The following is a 20,679-nucleotide window of genomic DNA, read 5'->3' on the forward strand; positions in this document are numbered from 1 at the left end:
ATGAATCGGAGACACTATGGTGTTGGGGCTGGGATAACTCAGTTATGTAAACATTTGTCCGAGTTATAGTGATGTTACTTACATGTACAAGGAAACATCAAGAATAGAAATAAACATAGAGCACATCCCCATCCACACAGCCACCACAGATTTACAGCAGGAAATCCAAAACTAACATTAGTCTGAAAAAGACATTTGGCAAATCTAAAATAAACATCACATTTGATGGAATTGCAATTTTTGGGGCAGTGGATGAAGAACAGATTCTGCTTTCATACCTAGATAGCCACTGGTTCAGTTTCCTTAGTTAGGGCTTTAGTCTGGGAAAATTACGCTTGGTGTAATATTTTATTGCAAAATGATCTTTTCCTAAAAATCTGAGGTAGGAAATATATCATGCACAGAGAAACAGAGACAACAATACATTTAATTGCCCATTATTATGATTGCAGCTTGAAGGAAAGCAGAGAAATGGAAGAAAAGATGAGTATGTATATTTGCTGGTTTACAATTACCATCCCCCTGCAAACATTCTGTGTGGAATAAAACTGATATTGCTTAGTATTGTTCCTGCTTATCACTGTCAGAGAGATGTATTGACTTGACCTTAAAAACATGTTTGGAACATTCTGGAAAATACAATGCATAATGAAGTTGGTCATATTGATTTAGAAAATGATAACTCTAAGGGATGAGTGTACTTCCCGACCTGCAGGGAGTTTTAACTAAACCACATTATCTGCAAGAACCTTATCACACTGGCAATCACAATTATAAAACAAAAAACACATAGCAGCATCATATTGATAAAAAGCATAATCATATAAAAATAAATGCATAGCAATCTGTTTCCCAATTATTATAAAAGTACAAAATATGACAAGACACCTCTCCAGAGCACCAGTAAAAATGTGCCAGACAATAAAAACGATATTCAGCATTAGTGCCCTTGTAAAATAAATCATAGGATTTCTATAATCAGTATTCATACACAGCTATTTGTTTAAGGCAAGACAATGGCACAAAGACAAGTATAATACTATCAACAGATATGTACAACTAAATATTAGCGTTCCATTCAGAGACATTTACAGTTTTGCAGATTTCCTGCTAATGATGACAAAAACAAGTGAGTGCAGGCAGGTTCTCACTGTGACAAGTCTTTGTTGCTGGGTTTAGGCCGGCATGGAGACGACTTCTAACCCCGGGAGTGTAGGAAAGCCATAAACATTTCAGTCATTGAGTTTGACAACGGGGCTTGATTAGTTCCTATTCAACAGTTGAAATGCGCTTTTCTGTTTGGTGAAGCCACTCTGCGGGGCACTCAAATCACAGCGAACACCCGGAACGCCTTCCCTCCAGAAGGGTTTTGAAGGCTGCAGGGAAAGAGAGACACAAGAGAGAGAGGCAGTCTGGGGTGTGGCACGTGTCAGAGTCAGAACATGTCCCAGGCTGAAATGCAGATGACAGACACACACAAACAGACTTCAGGTTTTACACTGAAATGTTTACTTCAGTGTGTTGTCTGACACTTTGATGACAGATAGGACACAGACAGAGGCTGAGAAAACTGAAAAAACACACAATTTCACATACGCACAGGGGACTTAATATGTTAATACAGCAAAGACAGACGTGAAGTTAGAGAGGACTGACAAATGATGGGCACTAACAGATGTCTGGCATCGCAGCAGTGTGACAAAGATAAATGTAGTGAAGAAAGACGAGAGAGGGAGCGGCTCATAGAAAGAGAGCGAGGGAAGACTGTAGAATAAATGAGACTATGCCTGTGTGTGTGTGTGTGTGTCTCATCTCCAGTATGCAGGTCATGTTAACGATTAATTCTGCAGACCACAGCTGGTGGAAAAAGACTGCAACACACTACAGAGCATGTGGGTCACTTTCAGCTTCACGTACAGGCTGGTAAACTAGTACAGCAACGATTCAACACATGCCCCCACTTGATTAGCATTAGTTCTTTTGTAAGCAATAACAATCTCTTTGTAGGGGTCATTGCCTTTCAGTCACTGAGGGCTCATTTCATAGGGACATGGCACCAAACATCTACTTGACAATGAGAGTAGAGTTATGGCAGAGTCAACAATAAAAGTTTGTCCGGTTTAGGTTTCATTACATACAGTAGTGCCTAAAATGACAACATCAAAAGGTGATTATGAATATGTGAACTTCCTACGCTTGGGATAGCTTTGCATTTTCAGATTTTATTAAGTGATTAAGCATCTTAACATTCCAGTGACCACTGTACAAACCAATGATGTCATTTGTTTTCTACATTTTGGGCACATGGCACCAAAGCGGCTTGTTTGGGGTCTACATAACCACACTGACCTCAGAGACTGTGTCCCTACATTTGGTCCAGATAGTCTATTAGGGTCCCAGTTGACAATGAACCATTCCCTTTATCTGTGAATAATAAAGTAATGTAGAGTACCCTTTCAAAGCTTCAGTGGTCATTAAGGTTACATGTCTTTCATCCATTTATTTAATGAAATACTTTTTAAAATCATCTTTTGGAAAATTTTGCTGATGGATCAGGTTATTTACATTCAAGTGTCTGCTTCCTATGTTTTTATTATTATATTGTATGAATCATATAAAGCCTGTCAAAAAATTAACACAACCTTAAGACCCAGTGCATCAGGTGCTAGTGAGATCCTGTCTCCTCAACATGTTTTGGCTTTTTCCAGTTCTTACATCCCTTTTATCTGAGCCACACCATTAAGTATTTCTCCTTTGTCCAGTTATTTTCCTTTTTGGATTATTTAAAAAAACAACAAAAAAAAAAACCAAACAATAATTTTAAGAATGTATTTGTAAGAATGCTAATCACCCCCTAATGTGCACTGCATGGGAGATGTAATGAACAGACTGCATCTTGACAAGATTAGGTCAACAAGGCAGGGCAGAGTGGATAAATATCACTCCACTTGGGAGCCATTGATTTCTCATTCCTCCTCTTTGAGCCTCAGCAAATTAACACTTTTCCAAACATCTGAGAAGGAATCTCTCAGCAAAATCATCTGATGATAAATGTATTTTACAGTTTATTAATTTATTACTACTTTCTGTGCAATCAGGTTTTAACTGTAAAATATAAATGAAAATGAAGAAACGCTTCTAGTTTGGCTAAATCTACAAATGGCCCTGGAGCTCAGTATGTGCTGCTACATTCAAGCCTGACTCATACAAAACAATAACATGTAATTACATGTAATGAGCCATCACATACCTCTCCGAAGAAATGCCATTTTGGTATGAGGCTATGTAGTGTCTGCGTTTGTCCACTGGCATCACATCAATGTAGCCACCCACATCACTTTTAATGACTCCAGCGTGGACTGCTGCCCGGCATATGCTGGACTTCTACATAAAAGAGGGAATATGAGAAATGCTGATTCATTTCTGTGTCTATATTCCTTAAAAAAAAAAAAAAAAACTCGGAGGATTTTTCCTATTCAGCTTTATAAAGTGGGTCTTACATCAGAGTATATTCTGGTGCCAATTACTCTGGATATGTGAGGGTTCTCTTCTAAACAGCTTCTTGGGCAGTATAACCTACAAAAACAACAAATGCACATGGGTAATGATTAGAAATATACACACTAGTCTAGTCTTTATGAAATATAATTACATGCAAACAGCGAGACACACAGTCACATCATACCTCGGACAATGTTTTGCAGGCTTTTCGTAAGGACACAGTTGTGCAACTGTGGTCTCACAGGTGATGGCTCTGACTGTAGGAAAGAAACACAGTCAGTCGCAACAACAAACATCTATAGCTGCAATGTCACATCGTTGTCAAACTAACCTGTGACTCTGGAAACTGTGAAGGAATTAGCACTTTGATATTTTCTGTCAAGAGGAAACACAACGTTATTTTAACTTAATGTAATTTAGGAATATTTTACCAAACTCTCCATCAAATATCATCAGTACAAATTTAGAGAGATGTGTTTTCTAATATTTTCATCTCACCCTAAAGATTGAACTCCATTCTTGTAAGATTTGATGAAAAAGTCCTTTCTGCCTTGCCTTGTTACATCCATCCATCCTCCGTCATTATCTATGACACCAGCATGTAGACCTGCTCTGCAAACACTAGATTGCTGCAAAAAATTCAAAACAATTATTTCATGAAATTTGCATTATAGATTCTTGCACGTTCTTTGACAACAATACAATTTGGTTTACTCAGTCTGTGGACTTACCATTTCATAGTATACTGATCCAACTACTTTTCCTATAGCATCTAGGCACCCAGCTGGACACTCATACCTGTAGATTAGTACAAAACATTAGGTGATTTTATGTTTGTGTGTGTGTGTGTGTGTGTGTGTGTGTTTAATCTTATCTGTACCTATTACATGGTGTTCCTTTACACTGATCTCGAAGTTTAGTGTCACAGGTCACAAGCTGAGCTGAAACACACAAGCACAAAAAGGCATTTCAGTGCCTTCACAGGAACTGATGCAGACGACTACCTTCAAAAAGCCCAAGGTGAGTGAAATTCAGAGATGATTATTGTTGTGATGTTCAGGAACCAAAGAGAAGAATTCATGCAACAAGGTTCAGGGTGGTAAGCAATACCGGGGGACCTGTCTCAGCTTACAAACCCAGGCCCCTTGCACTGCAGAAAGGAAGCCATTTGAAAACCGCAACGAGCCCCTCTCACCCCTCTCAGTCAGCCAAAAGCAACATACACTCAAGGGAACATGCAAAAATAGACCCCCTTTCTCTCTAAAGAGTGACTTGCAATATTAAGCACACTTCAGAAACTGTCAGGGTTAATCAGGGAGATGACAGATAAAGGCTACAGATCAAGGTTATTCGAGATAAATTGCAAGAAAAATATTTCCGGTCAAAGGCAATTTTTATTTTTATTTTTTTAGGCACTTTTTATCCATTATTGCTTGTTCAGCGCTGAGCAAGCATCTATCCTCAGGTTTCTGGGTTTTGACCTAATTTAAAAAAGGAAAGTTTTCTTTACAATACAGATTGTCCTATAATTCATACCATTCTCTGCACCTCCCATTCCTAAAACCAGATCCGACACCCCCCAATTTTGAGATGAAACTAGATCCAGAATAAACAGTCAAATGGAAGCTTACACATCTGTTGTGTGTTGAGCAATTCATTCTTCTGCAGGTCGTCTGTGGGGGGCATGTCAGGGGCCGGGGTGGGGATACTGGGAGCATCCGGCCTTGAGGCACGGGACTGGGGCTTCTGTGGAGTGTGGGGGGACTCTGGCTCGATGAAGTTGTTTTCTTCCTTTTCCTCTGGTGGAGGATAGGAACTGTCATCTTGGAGTAAAGAAAACAAAACAAGGTAAAAATTGCAGGTTTTGCATTAAACCATGGACAGATTATGAGACAAAGGGCCTAAAGGCACTGACATGTAGGGTCACCCATCCCTCCTTTATACTTTAAAGGATTTATACTTATTATAGTCAGATTATCTCTTGTTTGCAGTCAATTTGTATCTCTTTTTACTTGTATTGCATTCATTGTTTTGTCCTTTTACATGTTTTCATAATAGTTTGTGTGTTTCTTTGTGATCTTGCAAGTATGGCATTCTAACCAAAAATGTTAACGGCCCCTGTAGACAGAGATTCCAGGAGGATGCTGGACCTGTGCCCGATAGGCCTGTCCAGTAATCCATCCATGCCAAACGCTTTCTAATTTTGCCCACACCTACTATACCTTTGTAGCAGAGGTTGTCCTTGCAGCCTCCTCCATAGCTGGGGGGACAAGCAGAGCATGGGGTCCCATGTTTGTAAGGTGCATGGCCCCACCAGTTTCCCCTGTTAGGTCATTAACAATAAAGGGCTTGTGACACGTCACGATTTTAAACTTCAACTATAAGTATTAAAATGTACAAAACGACACTATCAAATAATAATGTCACATTGAAATGAAAGAGCCTGTAATGTGCTGTTACATATTGGTGACAGTACATGACAAAAAAGTGAACTTACTTTGGTGAATAGTTGCAGACAAGATAGATGGCTTTGGCCCAAATCTGTCCCCACACATTCATGTTGTAACACAAATTGATAGCACAGCCTATCCGGCTGCTAGTGGCCCAGACCAGCTACAAAAGAATCACAAGTCAGACAGACACACATTAACCCTAAAATACAGCAGTGATTGTACAGCCTTTAAGTCATTATAATACTGATGAAATGGTACGATCCAGACCTAGTTACCTGAGTGTAATGAGTACAAACTGGGCCAGAGCATCTTAAGGGGCAGTAGGGGTTACATTCATGAGGGTAAGGAAAGGAGTAGTCTCTCACTTCATCATACCAAGCCTGCACATGGAACGTGGGTGGACGATACCTGGAGAGATGCGTGAGCTATGATGACAAGGTTCAACAGAGCATTTCAATTGTCTTATTGTGTCCCTGTAGCTGTGGGAGTTGTATTTAAGCAACTCAGGCTGCGGGTACAAGAACTGTGCTGTACCCGACATCCATACACTTAAGTGTTAAGCATATTTAAATAATAAGTACAAACCAACCCTTGTAAATCACATTATTCTTTCCAAAAGACACCGTTTATAAAAATGATTCAAATGTGTACACAGCCATATAAATACCTATGTTTAGGCTGTTTAGGCTTCCTCTGACTGGAAATCAAACCTGTGACTAAATTACAGCAAGCAGATTTGACACCGGCTGTTTCTAGTTAATCTGATTACAATCAAGTGGAAATCTTTACTGTGAAGTGATATGATTAGAAGTGGAACCAGGGTCTCTTATGTCAACAGTAGTGTTTTCAGATGCTCCGTGAAAGGACTGAGACATGAGAGGAACAAACAAATGAACACGTGTAACAGCATCTGTGGTTCTACTTAGCTGACATGTGTGGCAGCTTAAGGTGATGCCATCTACAGTGGTAGGTTACAACTGTAACACCTAACAGAAATGAACATATTGAGACCTAGTAACTAGCACTTTTTACATCATTACACATGATTTTTTTTTTTTTACCTTTATCATATAAGAGCAATGTAGGAAAACAAGTCATTGTTTTATGGTCATTTTACAGAACAGTGAGTTGACGAACAAATGCACGTCACCATTTCTGTAGTGTAACATGCGACAGGCCCTGAGACACATGCTTGTTTGTACTGGGTTTAAGTCAAGTGTAACATTATAAAAGTAGAATTCATGGCAGAGCTGCTGTATATGATTGCATTAGATTGTACATGTGTACCTAATAAAGTATCCAGTGAGTGTAGAAAACAAAAGGTCATCGAGATCAAGACAAAACATCACAGAAACATCCTCAAGTTACATACGCAGAGAGACCCCGACTTTAAAAACTTGACATTTTACCCTCTTACAGTACATAATAGCTGTTGTCTACCTTCCCCAGTGTGCTCCCAGGTTCTGTCCAATCTGTGGCAGTAATCCAGCAGGACCATGCTCCCACAAACAAGTCTCGGCCCACTCCTCTGCTGTGCGCTCCAACTCTGTGTCCCACACCTGCTCACAGTAGAAGATATAAAAAGAGAGGTAGTGTCTGCCTTAGTGATGAGTGGAGGAAATGGAAAACAGTGTTGCTTAAACTGGCCATAAAATATGGGTGCACGATGTGTTGTTCTGTCAGTGATTTAATGTGAGGTCTGAACACTCTTAGAACAAGTGTTACCTACCATGTGCCATTAAGTTAACAGTGGGAGCTGCATTGGCTAAGTAACTGCACACATTTCTAATTAAATCCAGAGCTAGAGTGTGTCCATGTGTTGCTGCTGCTGTACACAGAGCGTTCTGTCTTTGATATGGCTGCCCAGCTGACTTTCCCCAGATGGGTTGTCCTGTAAGACTGGGTGTTATTCTAAAAATGCAAACCTTTTTTTTCCTTAATACTTTCCATATGTCTCTGGTGAGATGTCTCGATGCAAGCGTTTGTTTGATGTCTCTCTGAATTGCCACTCTGGAGTTATCTGCTGAACAACCAATGCGACCCGCTGTCATTTCTGTTTAGGACACTTTTTCTTTTCTTTAGTTGTTTATGTGTGAGCACATGCGTTAGTATCCAAATAGAGGCATCACACATATGGAAATCATGTTTCCCTCACTGAAACAGTCACTAAGACAATACTGCTTCCACCACCTCCGCCCATCACCCACTTTCATTCCCAACAGATACAACTGCTGTTCTCTGCTTTACCCCCAAAACACACATGTACCTAACAACAGGATGTCTGGCAGCTCTTAACAAACTCTTAACAGTTTGTGCAGCGTTCCTCAGAAACCTTTAGGCTGTGAAGTTGTCATATTTGTTTCTTTCACTGATGTGATACTGAATGACTCTTCAATGATTTCTCAGCATATTTTAGGACCATTTCAACTGGCATATGTAACAAACTGGAACTGCAGTTGTATTGTACATTTTTATTCATCTCTACACCTGAAAATGGGAGGGTATTGGTGTTAGAGCAAGCTCATCTGTAGTTGCTTGTTATCTCACTTGCACAAAAGGATGAGTGGCAGAGCCAGGGCTAAAAGGAGGAATGAGAATTAGTTTACTTGAAACTTGATTCTTGCTCAGAAATGACCTCAGTTGGCTGTGAGCTGCAATTCAATGTCAGTAGGGTCAGTATATTAATAAACATAACATAAAACAAATACCTGTCACGCATTAGTCTATGCTTGACTATACATGTCCAACATACCAATTTTTCTGTGCCATTTCTAATTCACTGTGTTTGCAAAAAAATGAGTAAAACATTGGTTCCAATGTCAAAAGCTACTTGTATCTGTAACTGGGATTAACTCTGGGGGTTGGAGGGTGGCTGAGGGGAAATAGGTTTTAAATAGACTATAACTTTAAAAAAAACAAAAAAACTTTTGTTTAGTTTGATGGTTGAAGTTTTATATGAGCACAAGCTGAACATAAGATTACATTTTGGACTAGGAAAAGCTTCTGGGTCAGTGTGTAGAGAAGACTTATAGGCAATCAATCATTGTCGTCGGTCAGTATTGTTCTAAGACCATCTTGTGAAATCCTGTACCTGTCTTAAACCTAGTTCACCATCAGTAGTGACTGCTGAAATAGCCCCGATGTACATATGTGCTCAGTGTAATCGATACTTTCACTAAGCAGGCTGAAAGATGTGGCACCGAGCTGCAGAAATCCCCAAACAATCTGCACACTGCAGCACATACAATGTTCTGCCGGGTCAACACAATGTTTGTGACCATTAATGAATGGTTGTAAATCTGAAAATATTTATCTGTGGCCACAACTGCAGAAGGTTTCAAGCCAAATCTGACCAAAACTCTGGCTACGGTGCCTGCTTAAAGAATGTTGCTGATTATAGGTTCAAACATGATTTATGAGGTTTTCAGAACACGTCTTTAATACAGTTAACTTGTTTGGTTTTTTTTTATTAAAAGTCTCATTAGAATTTAGTTGGAGTAGTCAAGTAGTGCAGGTGTACTCGTTTTATATTGAGGATGTAAATGTGTGTGCGACTCGGGGGGGGGGGGGGGGGGGGGGAATTTACGGACACCTACATACTTTAGTATCTACTGTAGTTTTCCAGCTGTGGGACACATTCCAATATCCTCTGTGCTGCAGAGAAAACAGGCCTACGAAGTGTCAACCAAGACACATATTTTTCAGCTGTTGAATCTGGTGCAGAGTGCAGCCGTTTGCATAGTAAGCACAACAGGGGAGGCCTCGTAACTGAGACCCCTACACCCACCACCCAAGCCAACTGCACTTCTGCTGGGGCCCATAAAGGAAAACACCTCCCTTGCTAATGTCCTTCAGCACTGTGCACAGTGTATTGTTTATTTCACTTCACACCTAATTTGCAGCCAGGCTTTTTTTCCCCCCTCTTCTGTGTTCATCTGGTTTTATTCCAAAGTGTACAGAGGGCACTTCCTTTGTGTTCATAATCAGAAATGCAGTGAAGCAGTGGAAAGTAGTAAGAATAGGAGAAAGAAATTTGATAAAGAAACAATAGTAAGAGATGGTATTTCATGTATGACAGAAGACAATAGGGCACTGGGTAAGTCAATACTGTAAGGGGCTTAAAGGTTGGATGGGTTAACAATCTTGAAGATGAAGGCATATCCAGGATTATTGAAATTTGCTGATTTTACCTAAAGCCTCTCCTTAGTTAAACATGTTGAATAAACATAATTCAATACAAAAGCATTAGTCTTGAGCTTAATTACTGTCTCACTGGACTTTACATGTTGTAAATCTCAACAAGCATGTTATCCAATTAATGAATGAGTTAAAAGCATTTGTAACAGAACCTTGAATCACCCTGAGCACTAAAGCAGTAACATCACTGCTACCTTAGACCTGAGTGCAGCCTAGCAAATTCAAGTTAAACATCCAAGCAGGTGGGGACATTTCTCACAGGATTCAACTTGGTTGTCTTGTAGCACTTCAAACGCTGTTACTCTAGTTAGAGGCAGAGCTGCTGTCCCCCTGAAGTGACTTTAAATCTGTGTAGTGTGTGGATGCTTATCCAGGGAATTCCTGGGGCCTCTGTGTTGGATAATGGCAGAATGGGAACGGAGCCATAGGGATACGAGACAGGGATACAAAGAGTGAAGGCAAAAAAACTAAACAAATGGCACGGGAGGAAAAATGGGGATTAGAATTGATATTATCAATTCAGCCTCTGTGATGATTGCCACAGTGGGTCACCCACGTTATGGTTTAACACAATAGCAGAGAATAACAGAGCTGATGGGCAAATAGCTATGTATATGTGCAAGGATTTGTGTAAGGGTGTGTATCTGCATGCATGAGTGTGCAGGGAGAGCAGGGGGAGCCTGTCTATGAAGTCTTCCAGTACAGTGAAGTTGTGAGGTTTCTCAAAGGTGACAGCAGTTGAACACAAACAGAAGGAAAATCGGAGAAATATGGAGTTGCTTTCAAAATAAAAGCTGGACATTGCTTTGCATTTGACTTAAAGAGTTTTGTGCTTCAAAGACACTGACATGTAGACAATTTCAAAGAAAACGTGAACACTGACTTCGACTAGCCATTGTTACTTTGTGTCCACTAGGTCTTTATTTTCTCATTACCTCTCGTCTCACTCTTATTCAACCATCCCATCTTCTTTTCAGTTACGTTTTACTCTTCTGTTTGCTATTTCTCACTGCCTCTCATTTCTCTTTGCAAATCTGCACCATCTTCACACCTTTAGTTTTATTTACCTACTCTATTCCCTGCTATCTTTCGCTCTCTTCTCTAATCTCACATCCTCTTGTAGCATGTCTCTCTGCATTTCACCCCTGGGTGCCCCTGCAGCTAAAAAAACAGCCAACTGTAACAGGAGCCAGTAGAATGGATCTGTGCACTGCTGGCTCAGCATTTCTCCACTACAGTGCGCCTCAACCAGAAGCCTGCCAGACAGAGCCTCACACACACAAACACACACACGCACACAAACATACAGAAGGGCTCCTTAAATCCAACCTCTCAATTATACAATTACACAGCCCGGCAATTGCCCCCAGCAGGAACTGTTTATTTGCCTTTACCATAGAATAATGCTGCCTTTGGTTCTGGAGCTCTTTAAGTTGAAATGTAAGAATGATAAAACCTCATTACTCGCTGCACACTGTATTGATTTTTAGCGTCCTTAGTGCCTTGGTGGCAGTGCGCTGTGGCGGTCAAGCACCATGTACAAATGTAGTGCATTTGGAAAAGTTCCAGGTCTGTTGAAGCACAAACTTGGAGAAGGTGCAACGTGCCTGTGTGTGTATGTGTGTTTAGTGCAGGAGGTGAGACAGCTGGTAAAACAAGCCCTGGTCCCGTGCTCTGATTCTAATTGCACTGTGAAATGTGATCTGGCGCTTTACCGACACGTGATAAAGGGATAAAAATCAAACAAATGTCTTAGCGTAGGTAAAAAAAACGCCTTATGATTGTGATCATTGGCATGTTGGTGGTAAGTAATTTCTTCTAGCAAAACAACCAAGTCACATGTGCACAGCCTTGTATGTATGTGTGTGTGTGTGTGTGTGTGAAGGTTCATGTGTAAAGGTGCTTAGACGCTGGCATGCTGTATGTGAGTACGCCAAGTGGGACAAGTGCCAGCTGGTCTGGTGACTGGGTCAGCTCACTAAGATATGGCCCACAAATGTGCACAACTCTTAGGGTGTTCAGCAAGGGGTCAAGATTAAGTATAAATTTACAAACTCATGGAAATCAGTCTCAAAGTTTAGCAAACAAATCCACCTACCATGTGTTCCATGTTGGAAGCAGGAGGGTAGACTTGTCCTCTGAGCTTGTTGTGAAGGTCCAGGATGAGCTGTGCATCACTGTCTGTGATTGCCCTCTTCCCCCTCTGCTTCGCCTGCCACCAGTCCCCATCTTCATCCAGATACTTGTCTAGAATCTCCTGCCAGCCTGTGGAATTAGGAAGCATCGTCATGGAAGTGGCTGTCTGGAGCAGCAGGAGCAGGGAGACACCAGTCATCCAGTGCAGGCACACGTGCTTCATTCTGGAAAGTGATGATGACAGTGAATGTGGCAATCCTCTCAAACTCAAGTGGGGTGGATTGGGTGGAAAAGGTTGTTCACCAGCACAACCAGTCACTCTTCTTCATTTACAATGTGAGCTGGCAATGGAGCTGAGAGGAAGGGCAAAACAGGTTTATTTGAAAGACTACAATGAGATTTCTGTATTAATTACGTTGCATAACTTGGTTCAGTATTGAATATGCTTTGATCTGCTTGGTCTAGTGCAATGCCATGGTTACCCTCATGGGGTTCACTAGGGGAAAGCAGGCAGGCTGGGAAAGACTAGTTCAAGTGTGAATGAAAGCAATCCTCAGAAGAGCCTCAAAGCTGTATAAAGACAGTGCTTTTCTAACCACAATAAGCTGTTCAGCTGGAATAAATGTAGTTAAAGTGCACAGAATGATATATTGTGCACCTAATGTATATGAATACTTTTAGTTTAGCTTTTTGGGATGCATGCTGCAGTGCTATCAGAGCCTGATAAAACGAGCCAATGCCTAATGATAAAATGTGAAGAGTAATGCATACTGAAATAGGAATGGAGTGGTGTGATTTAATGTAGACTTTGGAAATAAAATTACCTTTAATGACCTGGAATGGAGCCCGCTTCTTGAGATCCTGACGGATTTCTGGCTGTGGGAAAACTTCTGTAGCAAGAAAAAAAAAGTCCGTCTTCAAAGTTGCAGAGCTCAGGTGGAGCAGTGATAACTGTCGCTGGCCATGTGATATAAGTGAGATGAGATGCGGTCGCTTGGCTCATCAGCTTGAAAGAATGAGAGTCGTTCTTTCTTCCTGGAGGAGTTTTGCACCAAGGACGCTAAAGCATCACTTATCCACATTTTATCCTCAACTTGGCTGCGCTTCGACAGTCCGCCCCTGACCCCGCCTCTGCAAAGGTTGGAAACGTCCCACTTGTTCACGCCAAGAGTGCGCGTCCACGTGAGTGTGTGTGTGTGTGTGCGCGTGCATGTGCATACAGTGTAATATAAGCAGATCTTCCCTCTCTCCATCTTTCTGTGTGCCTCTCTATTGTTGTGCTCAGCAAGTTAAACTTTAGACCACGTGACTAAACAAGAGTTCAGAAAAAAGACAATTCAATAAACCCTCAGCATTGCAATTGCTGTACTCAGCAGTAAACTGACATCATTGTGCTTATTTTTAGTATCAGATTTTCAATATGCTTCTTTAATCTTCCCAAGTGTTTTTTGATGCTTATAGTTTTACTAACAAATGTTATAATTACCCATTGTTGCACAAAAGGGTTGTTTCAACGTTGACCTCTTACCAGGCAACTGGCTTTGGTCAAAAATACATTAACTTGAAGTAGATTTGCATCCTCTCATGAACAAAAGTGGCCACTGGGTACTGATCAGAGGTGATGGGGAGTGTAAAATATGAACCAAATCTCGGCTAATCCCTGAACCTGTTAGTGTTTCCCTGCAAATTCCAGGGTTTGTCTATTGTCACCAGGCTTTTTTTACTTGTAGCTATGGCACATGTGGAAACAGTAGCTAACCACCCAGTACACATGTACTTTCTACAGCAGGACACATTACCTGACAAACATGATAAATGTCAAATGCTCTACAGGAGGACTTTATGCTGGTAGTGAGTTTACTTGGTAGTCTTTTTTTGGTAGATTTTCTTGTTTCTATGACAACCTCATGTTTTTGACATGAAATGATAGACGATAAACCTGACATGACATAACTAATGGGATCTGATATTCAAAATCAATATATTTCCCTAAATATCTCATTTTTGGCATAAACCTAAATGGTATTGTCGTAGCATAATTCATATAAAATGCAAGTACAAGTATGACAGCTATAGTTAAATACACTGCTTGAGTTAATGTACAGTACTTGCTGACGTTCCATCACTGCCCCTATTTGAGATGCAACAGATCAGTGTGAACACTAAACAGATAAATGAAACCCTCTCTTCTCGGTTGCCCCTGCTGTCTAACTTACTTCTGTAAATGTGATACAAGAGCTCTCACACACTGGGGACCTACCACATTCTGAACTTCCATAAACCCTGGGTTTACTGTCTGCTCCCTGGGTCAGTGGCAGGGCCCACAGCCCCAGCCCCAGCAGTGGCCCTCTCTCTGCAGTCAGACCCGGAAGGCTCCCCTCTCCTTCACAACAGCTGAAATAGCAAATGCTCCCAACTCCCAGAAGGGAATCACCACCAAAAACACCCATTCATCTGCTTTAGAATTAATGCTGCTCTACATTCAGGTGTGTGTGTGTGTGTGTGTGTGTGTGTGTGTGAGAGAGAGAGAGAGAGAGAGAGAGACAGAGACAGAGACTGGGTGCATGTGCATTTGACAAGGAAGAGTGAGTAGACAGTGTGTGTGCTGGTACACCTTCATAACATAAATGCATGACACCGCATAAAACATGCAATTTTAAACATAAAAAAATGTTTTATGCATTTGAAGTTTGAAATGATTTAAATTACATAAAGGTAATAGCTGGGATGCACAAAGACTGACTTTAAGAGCCCATCTCTGACCCTCACTATGAAAAAGAAACTGTGTGGATAAAAGAAATATTTACCAACTGCTCTGGGACTTCTGTGATTTACAGCGTGGTAATTTAGGTCAGGCCATGTGTAACAGATGAGACATTCTCTGATTAATGTTTATTACAATGCCTGCCAGTAAATATACACAATTTACGCTTGTGGTGGAGCAATATAAATGATTTCATGCCTGGGCTTCTTGTGCTAGCAGCCTCTTATAAGATTTCTCTCTATCATCCATTCTTTTTTATTGCATCTGTTGTTTTCTACTACTTCTTACTGTGCTGTCTGTCATGGCATGTCAGATTTTTAATTTCTGTTACCATCTGACTCTACACACACACATACACACGCGCACACCCTTTCCCTTCTTATAGCTGTCACACACAACATTTTTTTTCCCATTCCTCTGCTTGTCCTCCTCTCTCTCTCTCTCTCTCTCTCTCTCTCTCTCTCTCTCACTCTGTGTCTCTCTCCTTGTGTTGCTATTTCCCTCCTTGCTCTTTCTATCTCACCCACACAGTCATTGTTAAGCCACAGGTCCAGATGTTCCATTCAGTACCTCCTCCAGTCAGCATGTGGTCGTGCGAGAAACCCCATGAACCCAACTGAATGCATGAGCCATGCCAAATGCCGCATCCACACACAACAGTAGCCTCTGGACACAACAGCAAACCACACAAGCACTCTCGAAGAACACTTTTTGTTGGCCCACGTTATCTGGCACATTGCTCCCTAATGGTTTTGGGTGAGCTGAATTGAGGTCAGAGCGTTGGAACCATGTTGGGGTGAAAATGGGAGTAAAGAGCATCAAGATCATTTGGCAGACGTTCTACATCATTGCCTTCGTGACATTATCAGCAGTGTTCAGCAGAATGCCGCCTCAGGTACACTTCGCTTCGCTTGTGAAGTTTGCCGGCCTTAACAGCCTAGTGGCAAAAAGACGTCAGTGCATCTGTGAGCAGTAAACCAAATGTTGTACAAGAGGTTGTTCTATTACCAGTTTACAGGCGTCACTGTGGTCAACCGTGTTTGGAATGACGTTTTGATGGATGGTCATGAAAGAAACACAAAACAGAAAACAGTACAGTCAAAAAACACCTAATAATCCAATGGCGTCTCACATTCATATGTTTCTCCATTATTTAACATATTTACAGATTATGTTAGATATTATCATTATTCCCTTACTGGCAAATAAATGCACTGCTTTGGCTTTCACCTCTGACTTCTATAATATTATTGCAGTTACAATTAATAGTTTTTTCTAATTGTTTTTCATTATGTAAGCCCTTTATCGCCCTCATGCATTATTGGTGAACTGCAAAATTATAAGGGTTCAATCCCAGTTCAGTGCTCATTTAATCGTACACCCCTTCTTGTTTCAGAAAACAACTCCACATATATTGTTTCATTATTTCTTTATTTGCGAGTGTGTGTGTCTGTGTGCATAAGACATAAGACATGAGTGATTGAATGGGATATGTTATTATATACAACTAGCTGCATAAGCATTAATTAAAAGTTCCTATATGCTACATGTCTTAATAATTAACAATATATTTTCTGAGTTTAGCTTTATTAACAAAACTCACATTAATTCATTATTGCAGACTAAAATGTCTTAAAAATTCAGCTATTTGTTAACATTAAGACACTGACTGTATGCCCCCGTGGGATCGTTTTACTTAATTGAATTATAGTAATGTTTTTCATCTTAAACAATAATGCGTTTACCTTTAATATATTGCCCACAAAATAGCTATAACAAAAGGCTTTGAAGGCAATCAGTCAGGAACTGTTAGAGGGAATAGGACACTCTTTTCATAACCAGCAGGTGTCAGTGTCCTTCAACATACAATCAGGATGCTAAGGATGATAAGTTAAACTGTCAGTAAAAGGGAGTAAAAAGCAAATATTTCTTCTTAGAATGTGAAGCATATAGCGAAAGTGAGATCTGGGAAACTGTATTTCTCCCAGGTTAGGAGGGTGTAGGAGGGCTGGGAGCCGAGTACCTGTGGGCACCTAAAACATTTTTGTTTAATGTCAAACTGTATGAAACTGTTAAACATATCCACCAGAAAGTCCTGCTACACTGTGCCAGATTATTTCTGCTCCAGTGTTCTGAATGTTTAATGACTTGCTCAGTTGAACCAATAAATTTTACAATAATACCAAATATAGTCTGGTCTAATGTCATCTAAATTATATTGAAGAGAGCATTTGTGGTGATATGTGGTTTGCCACACTGAATGTCGGCTGCTTATAAATATGAAAAAGAAGAAGATTAAGATGGTAAAATTGTAGTGCACAAAATCCATTAGAAGGATTCAAGTAACACTATATCATGAGAGTAAAGAGGTCATTGTGCTGTGAACTCATATCAGCATCAAAGCCTCAGTGAGCTTGTTGACATCAACCATAAAAGAGAGATTAGAGAGAAGGAGGAAAGCCCATCTGATTATGGAGCACTTTCCCAGCGCTGTGCTTCTGAGAGGACATTGATTTTGGCCTACGCTCGCAGCTGCAGGATGTCGCTCGTCTGGAGTTCCTGCAAGGCCCTGCAAGGAGGCTAATGTGGCCTACGCCAAGACAAAGACTGCAGTAGGATGTGAAGGGCGAACACAGAATACAGGCCACCTCTTTGCCTTACCTTGTGTTCTTAGACTGAACCAGAAGGGTGATTTCCAGTCTGTCACAGGTTTGGACATATTGTAAATTTCTTCTTTTTGTAGTGCAGCCCAACAGTGCCATAGTCTGACATGTTGGATGTGTAATATGTGATTACTTTTAATGTCATCCATGAGATGGGTATAGACTATACAGGTTTCTAACATAACACTAACATATCTCCTTTCATAAAATGGTATATCTATATTGACTTGTGCCAGATATGCTTATTTAAATTTAACTAGACTACGTTTTTCCGAAGATGAGAAATGTGACCGTAGTGTCTCATTTCATTCTGGCTGATTGCATGGAACCTTAGCACTTGCTTGCGTATTGCTAGAGAGAACATTGGACCATGAAAACCTGGGACAAATGAAACATTTTCCCACATGTTATGGTGAGACGGTCCTAAATAAACTAAATTAAAGACCAAAATAGGCATCTTAGACACCGCAAATGATTTGTGTACCTGAAAAGCTTTATTTTTTAGCCTTTGTTTGAAGTAATGGTAAATCCAACTGCAAAGAAGAAAGACTGCAAAAACACGGCCTGCGTTTAACTGTGGTGCCCTGAGAGATTTATTGTAGCGAAAGGTTTTTAACATGCATATGCCAACGTTTGAGCAGATTCCATAACATGTTTCAAGTAACTGACATCAGGCTTTGGGAAACACGTATGTCAACAGGCTCCAACCTGACCTATGGACATTTGTAGTTTAAAAGTGGTATTACAAATATCTGCAGAAGCTTTGAAAATGTGTTGGAGCGGACATAACATTGATTATTATGCAGATAAAATGTACAGTTTATCTGTTGCAATTTTATTTCACTTGTTTTCTGTCAAATGTCCTGCAAAAATGCGTACAATAACTTAATGTAAATATAATATAATTGCAATATAAATAAATCCCCCGTTGCATCACTTTGTTGAAGAATTTTACCCATAATTACTCCATTGGGCATTTTCAGGATTCGTTTAAAAGTGGTGGGAAAAGAAAGTAAGTGGTGATTTAAGATGATTTAGTTAAGTAGTGTTTTTAAGGTCAAGAAAACAAAAACAAACTAACCAAACAAAAAATGCCAAACTGGACTTTGGTCTACGATTGCTCCACCCCCATCTGCTGATGAAGACTATGTGATATGCTCAGAATCTGCACTACAGTTGCATTGTCAATTGCAATTCAGCTATATGCAATTTGTTATTTCATGTGGTCATATGTGGAGGGCAAACACACCCACCTCTTTGCCTTAGCTTGTGTTCTTAGACTGAACCAGAAGGGTTCAGCAATAATCCATCTACTAAAGTTAGAGATAGATGTTTATCTGGCACTCAGACTGTCTCTGTAGAACAAACCTGTCTAATCACTAATATTTTGTATTTTATTTTTCTATCCCGTGAGTTCATGGTTGCTACAGCAGTTCATTGTTCACATGTTGATTTGGCACAGTTTTTACACGGGATGCCCTTCCTGACGCAACCCTTCACAATTTCTACCACGACTGGGCACTGCACAATAGCCAGGACCAGGGATTGAACCACTGACCCTGTGGTCCATGGCTGATTGCATTTACCAACTGAGCTACAGCCGCCCCTAGTTTTACATAAACCATTATCTGTAACTGCTTATCCTGTTAAGGGTCATGGGGGGTGGGGGCTGGAGCCTATACTAGCTGTCATAGGGCAAGAAGCAGGGTCCACCCTAGACAGGTCGTTCATCCCATTCCATCTCAGGGCCAACACAGAGAGACAAATACAGTCAGACTCACATTCACACCTACGGGCAATTTGGAGTCACCAGTTCAACTAACATACATGTCTTTGGACTGTGAGAGTAAACCACGCAAGCACGGAGACACATGCAAATTCTACACAGAAAGGCCACAGGCCGAAGGTTACTAACCAAACCACATTTATAGTATTGTTAATACACTGAGCATCAATTCCAGCTACAGTTGGACGTCCTCAACTTGTTCGGGCAGAGGTAGTTTTTGGGACAGACCGAGACTTAGACTTAGCAAAGGCTGCATTTCCGATGGTGGAGCTGCAAGGGGAGCAAAATAAACATAGTTCTTCCAGGAGGGACAGAATACAAAAAATACAATGAAGAAGAAACCTCTCCCAGTATCCCCCTCGAGGTAGAGAGAAGCCAAGTTTTCAGCTATTCAGTGCTGAAAGTCATGGAGGGCAGAGAGGTTGTCGAGTACAGAGACAGTAAAGGAAGGAGTGAGAGCAGAGGTGATTGGAAATCTCCTGTAGTTGCACAACAAAAACAACAAACGTCCACACCATTACCAAGTTCCCTCCACAAAATATTACCTCGTTTTATTGGCACTGTGCTCCTCAAATGTTTTCATACCTCTCACCATGGAGTTGGGCAGCTGTTTGCACATTTGGAAACCGATTCGTTCAAACTCACCCACCTCCTGTTTATAATATATTACCATGTCTCTAAGAAGTCTCTATCTTCTTTCCAAATAAATGTTTCACCATCCTCACACTTCAGGGAGACAAAACTGTTTTAGCAATAACACTTTAGCTGACAGATCAGGAATTCACATGTGTTCTTAGAAAAAGTGGTGCACCTTCACATGAGCTTACAGATGCGTCATCATGGCCTCAGTAGATGTTGGCATAGGCTAATAACAAGAACCAGTTAAATTGGATTTATTGCTGCAGCAACTGGAGAATGAAAGTTCTGAAATGAAAACCTATTTCCTCTCTCTGTCTTTCTGATTGAGTTTCCCTCTAACCTCGTGGGCCTCAAGGATTTTATGCTTCTTGTCTAACTATCATAGGTTTTATGAGGAGTTCAGTGAAACAATATAAAATAATAAACCATCAGACCAAGCGAAATTAAAACCAATCAATGTTGAAACATGCTAACAGGTGAAACTTTGCCTCTGAAATGTCTAATTATTATATAATACAATATAAATATGTCTAGATATAT

The 20,679-nt window shown here is 40.6% G+C and overlaps 1 protein-coding gene across 1 annotated transcript; it reads right to left on the reverse strand.

Annotated features, from left to right (window-relative positions):
- Positions 1-409: 409 nt before the first annotated feature.
- Positions 410-13,376, reverse strand: crispld1a (cysteine-rich secretory protein LCCL domain containing 1a). The gene is made up of 15 exons (XM_067486929.1): positions 13,112-13,376; positions 12,250-12,640; positions 7,395-7,513; positions 6,230-6,362; positions 5,999-6,114; positions 5,724-5,824; positions 5,133-5,324; positions 4,382-4,442; positions 4,233-4,299; positions 4,000-4,130; positions 3,833-3,876; positions 3,686-3,758; positions 3,501-3,576; positions 3,251-3,384; positions 410-1,376 (listed from the first exon to the last, which is right to left on the reverse strand). Exons 2-15 carry the CDS (start codon positions 12,508-12,510, stop codon positions 1,325-1,327), a joined length of 1,560 nt encoding a protein of 519 aa, XP_067343030.1. The 5' UTR covers positions 12,511-12,640; positions 13,112-13,376; the 3' UTR covers positions 410-1,324.
- Between the last annotated feature and the right edge of the window lie 7,303 nt (positions 13,377-20,679).

The sequence above is a fragment of the Channa argus genome, chromosome 19 (assembly GCF_033026475.1).
Source record: "Channa argus isolate prfri chromosome 19, Channa argus male v1.0, whole genome shotgun sequence".
NCBI classification, from domain to species: Eukaryota; Metazoa; Chordata; class Actinopteri; order Anabantiformes; family Channidae; genus Channa; species Channa argus.

What these genes read in the sequence shown, in the direction of transcription:
- crispld1a (XM_067486929.1), bottom strand. Translation starts at nt 12,510, where the DNA reads ATGAAGCACGTGTGCCTGCACTGGATGACTGGTGTCTCCCTGCTCCTG. An exon ending in CTGGGAGCACACTGGGGAAG is followed by an intron (nt 6,363 to 7,394) that starts GTAGACAACAGC and finishes GCATCTCTCCAG; the next exon opens with GTATCGTCCACCCACGTTCC. An exon ending in AATGGCATTTCTTCGGAGAG is followed by an intron (nt 1,377 to 3,250) that starts GTATGTGATGGC and finishes CTTTCCCTGCAG; the next exon opens with CCTTCAAAACCCTTCTGGAG.